At 34.2% G+C, this 13,966-nt stretch overlaps 1 protein-coding gene across 1 annotated transcript; it reads right to left on the bottom strand.

Moving 5' to 3' along the window:
- Positions 1 to 869: 869 nt before the first annotated feature.
- LOC135074186 (venom allergen 5 2-like) lies at positions 870 to 10,036 on the bottom strand. Its single transcript, XM_063968487.1, has 6 exons — positions 9,939 to 10,036; positions 6,071 to 6,189; positions 4,976 to 5,057; positions 4,111 to 4,289; positions 3,357 to 3,454; positions 870 to 1,194 (listed from the first exon to the last, which is right to left on the bottom strand). The coding sequence occupies exons 1-6, from the start codon at positions 9,997 to 9,999 to the stop codon at positions 1,092 to 1,094; spliced, it is 642 nt and encodes a 213-aa protein (XP_063824557.1). The 5' UTR covers positions 10,000 to 10,036; the 3' UTR covers positions 870 to 1,091.
- Between the last annotated feature and the right edge of the window lie 3,930 nt (positions 10,037 to 13,966).

The following is a 13,966-nucleotide window of genomic DNA, read 5'->3' as shown; positions in this document are numbered from 1 at the left end:
TCAGTCTGAACTGAGTTACGAGCATTAGAAGTTTGATGATTTTCATACTAGATTTGCTTTTTGCGCGCAAAGTTTGCTAAAAAATTGCAACAAAATAGTGAGATTGTATGTGTAAACAAACAATATCATCCATTAAAGGCTCCAGACATCAGTATGGAGTAGAATCAGCGCAATAAAAAAATAGCGCAATATTTTGTTGCAATTTCTTACAAAACTTGCGCACAAAAAGCAAATCTAGTATGAAAATCATCAAACTTCTATTGCTCGTAACTCAGTTCAGACTGAGTTTAGAGGTATACATGCCATAGTAAGTTTGGTTTATTACACTATTTTGTAATCAAAAAACAAAGTTTGGTCGATGGCCGCGCGAAAAAAAAAAGACGCCACTTTCCATACAAAATCCGGCATTGCCATTTAAAACATAGATATGTAACTATTTTTGATATTTTTCGTAAGGTACATAAACCGGCACTTTTTGCTGTTCGACAAAGTATAGACAAAAGAGTATCAGATTTATTTATTATGCAAAGATATAATGCTGAGTTGTATGTAGAATTAAACAATACGTAGCCGGCTCCATTACCTATATTCAGGAAAACTTCAGCCGAAAGTGGGGATTATACGGCATGGCGCATAATATGTATGCCGCATACAATTCCGGCTCCATCTCGGCACAATCCCACATAACGCCAGATTAAATCGGACTGGGCTTGTTCGTGTCACCACTACACTATGATGCTAAGGCTACGATGAAATCCAGAGACGAATCTCGAAGCCACTTTAAAAAATAGGTAGCATTAAACAACTTACTTTTTAATAAATTATCTTTACTTGTAAATGTTAAAGGAGGCGAAAAATAAAAAGTCAAGTTCTGAATAAACCTTTAATTTATGTATACAGTTTCACAATTCACACATTAAACACTGCCAACAGTTTGACAGCAAAACAAATAGACAACGCAATTACTGAACATCGAAGCAGTTAATTACTAGACAAACTTGTAAACAACGGTATAAATGATTGCTCAACTAGGGCGGTTTCATAAGCCGTAAGTTTTTAATTATGGCAACATAATTAACAAAAATAAATAATCAACAGTAAGCTCCATATTGCCTTTTACAGTCCTCGTTGCCGCAATGCAAATATCCTCTCGTCGGGCTTGCTTTATACGGAGTCTCTCCGATAAAGTTTCCACTGGAAAAAAAGGAAATTTATCAGATAGATAAACTGTAATTTACTGCAGATGCTTTATATCGGCCGGTGGGGATTACGGCGGAAAATACGTCTCCACGATAGAGACGGGGCCAGTCTGATAAAATGGTTATTTTAAACATTTAATTGCTTACAGGCTGGCCGCCTTTAAAATTGTGATGGCTTCTTTAGAAGTGTCTCTGAAAATATAGGTATATGTAGTTTCAGACACAGAAGAAACTTTACTGATTCCATAAAAAAAAAAAACATTTTTAATTTTGAAGACACACACTACACTACACTATAAATAAACATACCCCAAATCCTAAATAACCTCAATTTTCCAGTCTTTTCTATTTTCATGCTAAGATAAGACCTATTTCTTCTACGTGAGAATACATGGCTCATATAGGAGAAATTGGTGCAATTTTGCTGCAACATGTGCACCATGCTCTGATATGCTGCTTAGGCTGGGTTGCAACATCTTACTTTGACTTTAACAAACGTCAGAAATCTGTCAAACTCCATACAAAATACACTGGTTATCGTTATATTAGTTACCGGTAAAGTTAGATGGTGCAACTCAGCCTTACTGTACTTGAGTAAGAATCGGCCATTTCTCGCACATCACTACTAAACCGTGCGAGTGAGCAAAGACACTCCGGACGCCGAGAGCCAATGAGTAAGGGCGACGGACTTTTTGAATTATTGTCCCTTTGTATTGGGGTTCAATTATAAAATAGCTTTGTGGATTAAGGAAGGAAGTAATGCCTCTCAATTTACGCCACAAATTAATTTAGAGCGATCATTTATTTATGGAACAAATGCCAACCCTAATTTATGCTTTATATTGAAAGCTAAAATAGCACTACACAACCCGAAAATTATTGTTAAAGCGTTTAAAGTTAAAGAAAATTCTTGTTAGCGTATTAAAGGGTAAGTATTACCTGCTACTAGGAAAAGTTCATCTCGAGAAATTATTTTAGTGATGTTCAAATCGTAATTAGGTACCTAAATACGCTATTAGAAATTGTTGTTTCACAAATTTGAAATAGTTTAATTTTATTTTGATACTTAAGTTGTGCTTAAGTTAACTTTCTTAGCGAAAATCTAAAATCTTTAGAAGAAGTTCAAAGTAGGAAGCCTAATTACCTCACCTTTCTTTGGCAAAGCCTTTCTTTGGACTGATAAGAATGGATTCTCGAAGCAATTAGTGCGATGGAGTCGCGACCAGTGGAACTAAACGACTTCGAGCGATTGCAATATTCTAGGGAACCTTTGCGTCGTCTGCGCTATAGACATAAAGGTGTGGCACAATGATCATTAGGTTATCAAACTTGGCATAGAACTAATCCAACTTGAGATGATTATGAGCCCTAATATTGAGAATTAGTGTACTTTTAGCAAATTTAAGGTTTTCTACTGTTACCTACTCTAATCGTACAATCGACGTAGTTTATTGATTAGTAGAGTATAAAAATTTTAATTGCCAAAACATAATGTCATGAAATGCAGCGAAATGGCTAGGTAGTGGATAAAGATGAAATGAGGATGCACAGATTTGTATTAAAAAGATTTCGCATCAAGTCGTGTGCGAGTTTCCTACTCAAGAAGAACTTTCCCAGTGTAGACACCCTAAAGAAAACTCAAAAATATCCAACAAAATAAAGAGACAACTAATGAACTGGCCTTTGTCCTTTGTTCTTTGCAATGAAGGAAAAATATAAGCTAAAAGTCAGTATTTGGTTTCGTGTATTTAAATAAGTGAACTCTCGGAAAAAAGGGAACAATTTGCTCTTTTTAAAAATTATTACAGAAAAAAATTTAGTCCAGGGCCACGCGCCATAAATGGTTTGATTTTATTTTAAGTAAAAACGTAAAAAAATATTCACTTAGGTAACTCTATCTACCGTTAAATTTTCTTTTTTTATTATTTCCTATATTTTGACGTTCATAAGTGCCACTAGCGGTCTAAACTGAATAAATATTTTTGATTGATTGATTAATTGATTGACTATCGCAGCGCCACCTGAGTTTAATTATTGTGTAGATATAAAATCCTCAACAATACGAGAACATACTAAAATTCATCAAATTCGCCAGCCAGCGTTTCAGGGGGAATTCAACTACGACGTATAGAAAAGATATCGAAAATAAATACTTACGTTGGACCATAATCACATACAAAAAGCGTGGTCACAAATCCGTTTTCTCTTTTTTGAGAAATACCACAACCAATTTTTGTTGATTCGGCCCACACCATCTGAAAATAAGTACGAGTACAACTTATTAACATAATTCAAAATCTGCCTTTCTTTGAAATTCAATCGGCGTAAAGATAGACCCTTAAAACCAAATTTCATTACGCCTACTTTTAGAAAAGGAATTTTAAAACTTCCGAATAAATTATCGAATTTGCTTGTTAGGTATTTCAGGGTCAGAATAATTTTGTGAAAATTGTACCTATGTAGGTAATGTATAAAAAGGGGATTTTTTTTTTAAATTGGAAATCGCTTTCAATAAGTAACTACTCAACTTCTCCTAAAATTAATATATTATTAGACTGAACAAACTAATGTTTGTTTTTGATTAATATTTCTATTTAAGTATTGTGTTGATCGCACTGAGATTATGTTTTTAATTTTTAGTGATAACTGCAACTGCTTCGGGGAAATCATGTGGGCTTGTGTTGAGATGCCTTGAGAAACTACACTACGTCACTAATATTGTAAGCTAAGGCATATCTTCAAGAGAATGAAGAAGATGGTTAATACAAATAATTTATCTGACTTATGGCCCTGCCACACTAAATTGCAATCCGCCAGTGGCAGCTCACTTAAAAAGGAGATCAATCAATTCGACGATTCAGCAACATTGTCAAAATAAAGTTTTGGTACATGTTTTAAGAGTGAAACTTGCCTGTGTGTAGTGTCCAACTGCCTGAGCGATTTCCAACGAATACGGCTCGAAGTTATAGTTCATGAACTCGCTGAACCAGCCATTCATAGCCTCGGCAAGGTTCGGCACCACCGACCCCACCGGCGAGTAGATGGTCGAATAGAAAACATTTTCTCCAATTTGTTCCCACCTTTTGGAAGCTATAACAGAAATACCTTATTCATAAATTGTTATTGGGCAGAAATAGCTAAATAAATGTAGTATAGGTATTTTATAAATTTTTACAGCATGTAATAGCAGCCAATACTTATTTTTATGTTCATGTTCCTGTAGTTCAAACTCATGAATAGATAGGCATCCATATACTTCAATTCATTAATACTAATTTACTTAACAGAAATTACCATAATTCACAATTTTATAATAGTATTTGTTGCGTTAATGTAATTTAATAATCTTATTACGTAGAATCCATCAAATTCAAATATTACAAATTAATGTGCACGTATGAAAATTTCCCATTGTCATTATCACATTAAAGGGTTCAGTGAACCTATTTTAAAATCAGTAACCATTTAAGTGGTCACTTTTGTTAAAGTCACGTCCGATGTGTATTTGGTCGATTTCAATTGATAAATCATCAATTTTTTACCTCATATTTACTCAGTTGTTACAAATATACAAGACTTCTTTAATGGAATTTTTACGTTAAAGTTTTGATAATCGAACAGAAAACTGTCATGAGTAAGCAGCTGTTCTCTTTTTAAATAAAAACTATTTTTCAAAATTCGAACAACAATTAGAACGTTATTTTTTAAAATTCGAACACTCCTCGCTTGTCCTCGCAAAGAAAAGTGTTATGGCAGTTATGGGTATAATTACTCACGCACTGTCCTGTCGGGGTTGTGCGCGAACAATCCATTCTCGGCCCATCGCGCGGCCTTCTCCGCGAGCTCCTCGTCCCAAACCTGAAATTGATGTGGAACATTTATCATTCGCTTAATTGAATGTATTTTTTCTTCAAAACTTTTTCAATTCTCCTCATATTTTTGCACAAATGTTTTTTGGGAATTTTTTTTCCGTTGTGATATGAAAACAATTAAACATTTAATATTATTAACGTTCATTACAGAGTTCGACGAGTATTAGTCAAAATCGTAGTCTCGAGGCAACGTCTGAACTTTGTCAAGTTGGGAATTTGGGGTACGATAGTTCTACCTGGTTTTGAACTTCTAAGCCATTCTGAGTACTAATTATAATTTACAAATTAATGTTAAAATTATGTTGTTCTATCCCAACTAATATTATAAATGCGAAAGTAACTCTGTCTGTCTGTCTGTCTGTTACGCTTTCCCGCTTAAACCTCGCAACCGATTTTGATGAAATTTGGCATAGAGATAGTTTGAGTCCCGGGAAAGAACATAGGATAGTTTTTATCCCGGTTTTTGAAACAGGGACGCGCGCGATAAAGTTTTTCTGTGACAGACAAAATTCCACGCGGGCGAAGCCGCGGGCGGAAAGCTAGTAATAGATAAGCTGTTAGATTTAGTCAAGTAGGTAACTATCAAGTTTTAAATTAAACGAATCTACAGTTTTACACAATACTTGATATAACTTAGGTACTATTTAATCGTGTACTTATTAATTAATGAAATGCTCGAAATAAACATAAGTGCTAATCAGCCTTGCTCTGTCAATAACCAATTTGGCCGAACCCACGTTACATATGGACGTTTGAAAGATTGACAGGCGATAGAACTATATTCAGTCCAATATTAATAGCAAAAGTAACGTACATAATTACTACTTGCTCTTTTTTTCGATTTTGAGTAAGAAGAACAAATACCTATGCAACATTAGGTCCCATACCTATCTGGCCAGGATGGGGAGTGCAGGCAAATCCTTCATTTGCCTCTGGTAAATTGGAGAAGGCGTGCTCCTTTATTGGAAGCCGAATGACCTGATGATAATGATGACTTACCAAAGCGTTCATATTTGCAGCAGCGGGCTGACGGGGAATGTGTCCAAACGCCGCGTCCTGCCGATGCAGGTTGTGTCCATCCACGAAATGCTTTATTTGCTGACACGTCAGCGCTACTCCTGTAAAAATTTAGAATACCATATTTAAGAGGATAAATAAGATAAAGTTGCACGATCATTTTCTCATTTAAATACTATATTTTTCAGCACAAATGCAAATGCAATTGCTTTGTTTAATTGGTGATCGATCGATCAATTTAATGGAACATTATAAAGCTGACGGCGTTCCGAGCGTCCTGATAATGGATGAAATTCGAGCTAAACTAATTGTTTTATCTTTACCTAGTTAAAACTGGTGCCGGTTTTGCAAGGTTATAACACAATTTTCTTCGGGAATAAATTACCCATTTATGAAGAAGAATCAAAATCTCTTAACGTCTGATACTAACCAAGTAAATTACTGACCGGGTGTCTTTCATTATAATTAAGTAATAAATGACTACCATCTCAATCTCAAAGAGATTTTCACAACAACTTAACCAGATAATGAGCTACAACAGCGATATTTAATAAGCGGCAAGAGAATCAAAAAGTTCCCGTTAAGTGTACTAACAGTGTTCAAACTTTATAACCGACACCAGTTGGCGCTTGACACTTTTTACAGCGAGCTACATAGTAAAAATGCGTGTACATTTTTATTATGGTTGTTTTTAATACCCGACTGTAGGAAAAGGGCCGACTAACTTTCGTTGTAACCACTATTAGGATTTAAAGTAGAGATGAAACGCATAGTTGTTTGGCCGGATACCGGATACCGGATATCCGGCCAGCTGCTAGGCCGGATAGCCGGATATCCGGCGGCCGGATAGTTGGCCCATTGTCTCGTTGCATGTCGTGACGAGTTTAGCGCCGCACAGGTGCTTCGAACGCGATCAGTGGGTCTATTAGTAGACTAGACTAGTCACACTTTTCGAAAATCGAATCCGTCCGAATAGAATGTCAGATTTTGCCACTTATTTAGGTTAGGGGACAGATCAATTCGGGTGATTTCGGTTGCTATCGTGAGTGTGTGATTGAATAACGAAAATTAAATTAGTTTACTTGCTGCGTAATCTGACTGAACTTACATGTGCATCTTGTCATCAGACCATCAGTGAAAAAAAGATCGCCTTTTTATTTGGCAATATTTCGACATTAACAGATATTTACTATTTATGTATTCGTCATTAGAAAGAATAGCCCAGAAAAAGAAGTTTTGAAAGGCCTTAATATGGCTTTTTTGTAATTTTTTGGACTTTAAATAAAAGCCGTCATTGTTATTGATATTTACCTCAAATATTAATGTATTTCATTTTATTAATAGGAAATCGTCGTAGTTTTTTAATATCCGGTATCCGGCCGGATAGTGAGTTACTATCCGGTATCCGGCCGGATAGTAAATTTAGGCCGGATATCCGGCCTACCGGATAGTTACCGGATATCCGTTTCATCTCTAATTTAAAGACTCACCACGGAAAAACATAAAAAAAATTGTATTTCAAAATATGACAGTATACAGTTTTTGAGATTCGTGCAATTTGTTTAGATCTAGTAAGTTAACTATTTGAAACCTTTGTTATAAAAAAAAATGCATTATTTAGACCAATATCACCTTTTAATCTTATTAAAATTAATGCCAAATAAGTAATAGAAATTGAAAAAGGTTTAGATTGCATTTGAGCGTACATTTTTCAGTCGACGCGCTAAGCGGTTTGTTACGTACGGGGAGGAAAAAGCTTTTATTTCGTGCCGAGATGACGCCGTCACTTCCAACTTGTAAGTATTTGAAAGTAAAATTTTCTTTTGCAGCACTCGGGAAGTTTCACAACTAAAATTGTTTTAGAACCACTATTTGCTCAGTTAGCAGTCGTTTTGCGGGAGTAGTCTGTTTTAGCATGACAAAAGTAGATGAAGTGTTCCGTTGGAATGAAGTGCCGCTAGTGTTGGCAGCCAGTTCGTGTGTAAATTTTTTGGAACGTATTTTTTTTTTGTTTTTCAGTTGAAACTTGGAATGAAGTTTGATAAAAGAATATGCAACTTTTTTGTAAAGCTTTTTCTTACCAAATATCACTGACAAAATTTTGTACAGAGTAAAATTTATCATAGGTGTCCCGACCTAAGGTAAATCGGGACGGGACGTATGACCAAAACCTTAAAACGAACAAAGCTCAGACATAAATTAGAAAGTGTTGTTAAAAAGTATTTTATAGTATACATATAAGTAGGCTCTTTGAAAATAGGGACGTTGCATCGGGACACCTAGCAATCGAGGGTGCAACTATTGAGTGCAGTTCGAGTTGTTCTTGACTGGTTGAATGGATGATGATGGATGAATTTTAAAAGAGTTTTCCGTTTGAATATTTTATGTCCTCTTTAGGTGATCGCATTTAGCTTTTTCCGATATAGGTACATATTTTTAGTTATTAATTTCTTGGAGAATAGATTCAGTCATTTCTCTTAAAGAGATTAAGAGACAGCATTAAATACAGTGTGTCCGGGCATGTAGTGATCAAACTTTAAGGGCGTAATCTATGGACAATTTCATCGATGAAAATACTTCAAATTTGGGGCCTGACCCATTTCTCGAAAAATTAGATCGATTTAAGTTTTTAATTTTTAGTTTACATCTCTTCTTTAAAAAACAAGTGAAAGCGTGGGTAGCTTAACATTAATAGGCAAATATTTTATATCATGCGATAGCCAATAAAATTATCTATTAGTAGAAGAAGAAAGCAGACACAAGTTTCATACATTTTATGGGAGTAAGAATGGATTTAATTAGAAAAATACATTACTTTTTTCACTTCTTTTTCAGTTATTTTCCAACACAAGAAAAACCAGGTCGTTAAGATATGTTTTATTTGCATTGTATTTTTAGTATTTGAGCTATTCTACAAAACGAATGTAAATTTATTAGTCTACGTCTATTAGTTTCGACGTAATTGTTGAACAAAAATACCCCTTCCCAGCGGTTTGCATAGTAATAGGAATAGGTTGTGTGATTCTTTTAGGCAGTGCATTTTCGCATGTCGCGTGCGCTATGGAAACCGCTGGGAAGGGGTATCTTTATTCAACAATTACGGCGAAACTAATAGACGTAGACTAATAAATTTACATTATTTTTGTAGAATAGCTCAAATACTAATAATACAATGCAAATAAAACATACCTTAACGACCTGGTTTTTCTTGTGTTGGAAAATAACTGAAAAAGAAGTGAAAAATGTAATGTATTTTTCTAATTAAATCCATTCTTACTCCCATAAAATGTATGAAACTTGTGTCTGCTTTCTTCTTCTACTAATAGATAATTTTATTGGCTATCGCATGATATAAAATATTTGCCTATTAATGTTAAGCTACCCACGTTTTCACTTGTTTTTTAAAGAAGAGGTGTAAACTAAAAATTAAAAACTTTAATCGATGTAATTTTTCGAGAAATGGGTCAGGCCCCAACTTTGAAGTATTTTCATCGATAAAATTGTCCATAGATTACGCCCTTAAAGTTTGATCACTACATGCCCGGACACACTGTATACATACTTGTAGAAGTTATTCATAGCTACTAGTTATAATCACAAAATTGCGAAAGTACCTAAACAATTCTGTCCGTCAGTTAGGTTACCTGGCAGGATTACACCACAGAATCGATTTTGATGTTTCGTAAAGAGATAGTTTGATACCCAGGAAGAAACAAAAATCCATGAAGCCACATATGTAATTTACAGAAATTAATGTGATCATTTCGTGTAGTAAAGACAAATGCTAATATGCCATAGAATACACATAAATAAAGAAAAATAATGTAGGTACTTAATGATTAACACTTACTTGTGCATGTGCAGTTCACTCCGTAAATAAATAGAAGACAAATTAATATTTTGCGAACCATAGCTACAATATCCAACTGTGCTGTCGGACAATCAACTAATTAATGACTATTTATTATGCCATTTTAATAATATATAGCAGACTGTTGTTTTCGGATCATCTGTGCAAACAAGACTAATTTTTCCAATAAATTTATTTAGTGGAAATGTTTGAAAATTGAAGAAAAGAATACTGATTCACGCAACACATACATATTTATAGCTGTTTTCAAGAACTTCCAGTCTTCCAGTAAATTCTACGTCAGTAAGTATAATGATGCGGTTCCACCGATAGTGTGAGGAGTTAGGAAGGAAACGGATTAATAAAATGCTATGAAACTTTACTTTTGTTGTTCTTCTACCAAATCTTGTGATGTGGGTAGAATAGAATACACACACAGTGAACATAATTTATTAACAATGACAACATAACACGAAGAGAAAAAAAAGAAAATTTGTGGGCTACAGTGGCAATAGGCACCCCGCTCAGCGTTTATCTTGACATGCTCGTAAGGGTAGCAGATAGAGTCACAGATAATCATAATATGACTAGATATTATATCTAGTCACACGAAATGTAAATTTTGTTAATTGACGATTAACCGTATTGTACCTACCTACATATTATATGGACGACTTCCGAGAATAAGAATAATAAATAACATAAGAATCAAACGATCCAATGAATTTTTAGCTTGGAACCCCTTTGGTGGAATAACGACCTGATGTTAGTCATTAAAACGACGGTCACCTCATTTGAATATGAAATTATTGTTATGTTCGTTTCAATTGACGAGTATCCAGTGTCCAACTAGAGGATAAAGAGTTAAATTACAGATTTCCTATTCGATTACATAGACATTATGAATTATTCTAAAACTTCTTATATTTAGCTTAGTTTGTATTCTAACATATTGTAATCACGAAATTTTGTGTATTACACTTTTAATTTTGATATAAGTAATGGCACAAAGAATATAATTTATAAAAATTCATAGGTGCGCGGGTGGAATTTAGAGAACTTAAATATCAAATAACTCAAGACTCTATATCAAATTCTCACAAAATTAAATACCAATGCGTTTCATAGCGCTAGTTCGTTGATGAAAATATCTTCCCGGTAACGTGCTATGTGAACATATTAGCTGCCACACGTAACACGGTTTGTATTAAAAACTTTTAATACGAACTCAAAAATGTATACGCCACTTTTACTGTAGGTACCTACATAGAAATTTGATTAAAAAAACTGAGTCAATAACTTGTGTTATTAAAATTGGAGGATTGGAGGATATTTTATAAGTAAATAAAAATGTATCTGGAACCTTTATTATGTCTTTAGTCTTATTAGTGTCCCGTACAAAAGGTCTGAGTTTGTTAGCACAGTCTGTCTGAAAGCTGAAACTTACCTGTTCCTAAAAGCAAATAAATCGAAGTTAACACACTTCCAAAGCAGTGCACAATAGTTTTTCTTTTACAGTGTCAAGTCTTTGTTTAATTACGAATAGTTCAAGTAACTTGCAAAGAAGATATTTGTCTGGGATGCACGCATATTAGTTTCAACGGGTGGCGACAAAGGGAGCTCGCGTGCTTTCAGCTTCCTGCATCACCCTCCCACCCTAACAATATTGCCGCTAACTCACTCTTGCACCGCGAATTTAATTTGGACAATAATCTCACGGAAACTCGCGGTGGGACTCCACATTGTTATAAAGCAGTTTGTTTAATGTTTTATCTGACTAGTTAGTAGTTCTGTGTAAATGCTGAAAGTTACGAGGGTGAAACAGATTTTTTAGTTGGCCGGTGCAATGTTAAATAATTCAAGAAAATAAAAAATGAAAAAGTATGATATTTTTTACAGCTCCGCAAATCTATTGTTGTTTATATTGGTGTCATGTAACGTATTGATTATAAATTATGTATTTTTAATAAATAATATTTTAACAAATGAGCCTTTTCTAAACAGCCCAGGAATGATTCTCATTTCATCTAGTTACTTACACTTACCTACGCGCTAAGCTTTCTGAAGCATTGATCATTATGGTACTTACCCACTAAAATAGGCCGGTGTTGGCTTAAATGTTGTAGGCGTTTCTTCACAAATGACAAAAGCTGGATTTATTATTATGATCCGAAAAGCAGCATCCTATTTTCACGGGCGAATCCTTGAAGCGTGAAATAAAGATGATTGCCTCATTTTTCGGGTGGGTGGATTATGTTAGGAGGTATGCAACGATTGTTATAGAAAATAAGATAAGTAACTAATTAGGTATTACTTACAAAAAATATACATACCTACTTCGTACCTATAGGTATTTACTTTCACCCTCGTATTGTTGATACTTCTGACTAATTATATTGTAATTATTGAGCTCTATCTTATGTAATTCATCTAGTATCATATTATTTATTACATTATTTTATTCTTAGATCTGCACGTGCAATGACGGTTGTTATAGAATACTTAAAGTTTCTAGTTACTTTGTAACCCCCGTTCCTTATTTTTGTCTACGTCCAGTTAATTTACTCAACACTCGACCTCAACTTGTTGCCTTATATTTTGACAAGGAGGCCTCTTCTGGCAAAGTTGGATGATTACACTACGGGCCACTCTAGTTAAAAAATGTGTCTTCTGTGGAATTATTTTTTTTCTCAGCGAGTAGCTGCTGATTAATATATTTGAAAAAAATACCATCACAAAGTAATGAAGCGTTGGTTCTAAAGCTGTCTAAATCGCAGACTATTTCTGCGATCGTCGGCGACAATGGCCGCCTCGCGGGAGCTCGTTACGCGCGCTTGTGTTTGCCGCGCGCTCGGCACACGGACCGCTGATGAGTAATTATCGAGGGGTTAACAGGAAGCAAAGAAAACCACGGATATTGCGAAATTGGTCGAAAAGAGATCATTTACAAAGAAAGTAGTGTAGCAACATTGTCGTCTATTTTTATTTTATTTTTAATTAGTTGACAAAGGTAGAGTCTGCGGAAATAGGAGTAACTAGACCTAAATAAACAAGTTCTAGACTAACTATATAACAAATGGGTAAACACAGAAAAGGAAAAAATGATTTTAAATTGCGTTTTTTTTTTATTATAGACTTAGATTAATATCGGCCAGTAAAAATAGAGCCTCACGGATTTTATATCGTTTGATTTAAAAAATAGAAGATTAAAATTGCTAATTGAACTCCTCTTCATAGTTAGTTCTTTGAAAACCAAAACGTTTTTCATAAAATTGATACTAACTGATATTAGGCAACTTATGAAAGTAGTTAAAGTAGGTGCTATGCAATGCTAAGATCATAGTAAATAAAAAGGCTGTGGCCATATTGTACTGTTGAAAATGGAAGCCTGAAAATTTAAAATTGTGTCCGGAGAAGTGCTTGAATATTCAAGTGAATATTGGAAATACAATAATAATGAGTTGCTACCTACTCTGAAATTGAAATCAAGAAAAGAAAACAGGATCACTCGGTGCTACAACTCTTTTAAATTGCAAATTTTCAATACCATTCATTTCTTCGGCACTCTATCTTTTTCTTTCGTTACACATCTATTCAAATCTTGTATTCAATGGACCTGATTTTTCTTGTTCTTGAATAAGTTATTAATTGAAATTAGCCATTATGATAATTTATTTAATAATATCATTTGAATAATTGTCTACAAAGTGTGAAACTATATTTTTATGAAGAATTTGATATTTTTTTAAACAACTTGCACTGTTTTTGAACATAAAGGGTTTTTAAAATTATTCTGTTGATGGTTCGAGTAGAAACCTACTTGTTAGTTTAAACAAGTTGATGAAATAAATATAGATAATAATAATGGAGTCAAAAAAATACCTCGTGGGCGTCTGTTAGGAAAGGTTTACATGCCTTATTTTTCAGATTTAGAAAAATCGTTTGTCAAAGATAAATTGAAACAATATAATTAAACCAATTTCAGTAATTAACTCGCAAGCTACAATATTACTGCGTATCATGTTAAT

This window comes from Ostrinia nubilalis, chromosome 8 (genome assembly GCF_963855985.1).
Source record: "Ostrinia nubilalis chromosome 8, ilOstNubi1.1, whole genome shotgun sequence".
Taxonomy (NCBI): domain Eukaryota; kingdom Metazoa; phylum Arthropoda; class Insecta; order Lepidoptera; family Crambidae; genus Ostrinia; species Ostrinia nubilalis.
This window is presented reverse-complemented; position numbering and strand designations above follow the sequence as displayed.

Bases quoted from the DNA above. Each gene is read 5' to 3' on its own strand.
- LOC135074186 (XM_063968487.1), bottom strand. From the start codon at position 9,999: ATGGTTCGCAAAATATTAATTTGTCTTCTATTTATTTACGGAGTGAAC. The intron at 6,190-9,938 runs GTAAGTGTTAAT...AAATTTTTACAG, and splicing joins AGTGAACTGCACATGCACAA to GAGTAGCGCTGACGTGTCAG. The intron at 3,455-4,110 runs GCAAGTTTCACT...ACTTATTTTCAG, and splicing joins CAGTTGGACACTACACACAG to ATGGTGTGGGCCGAATCAAC.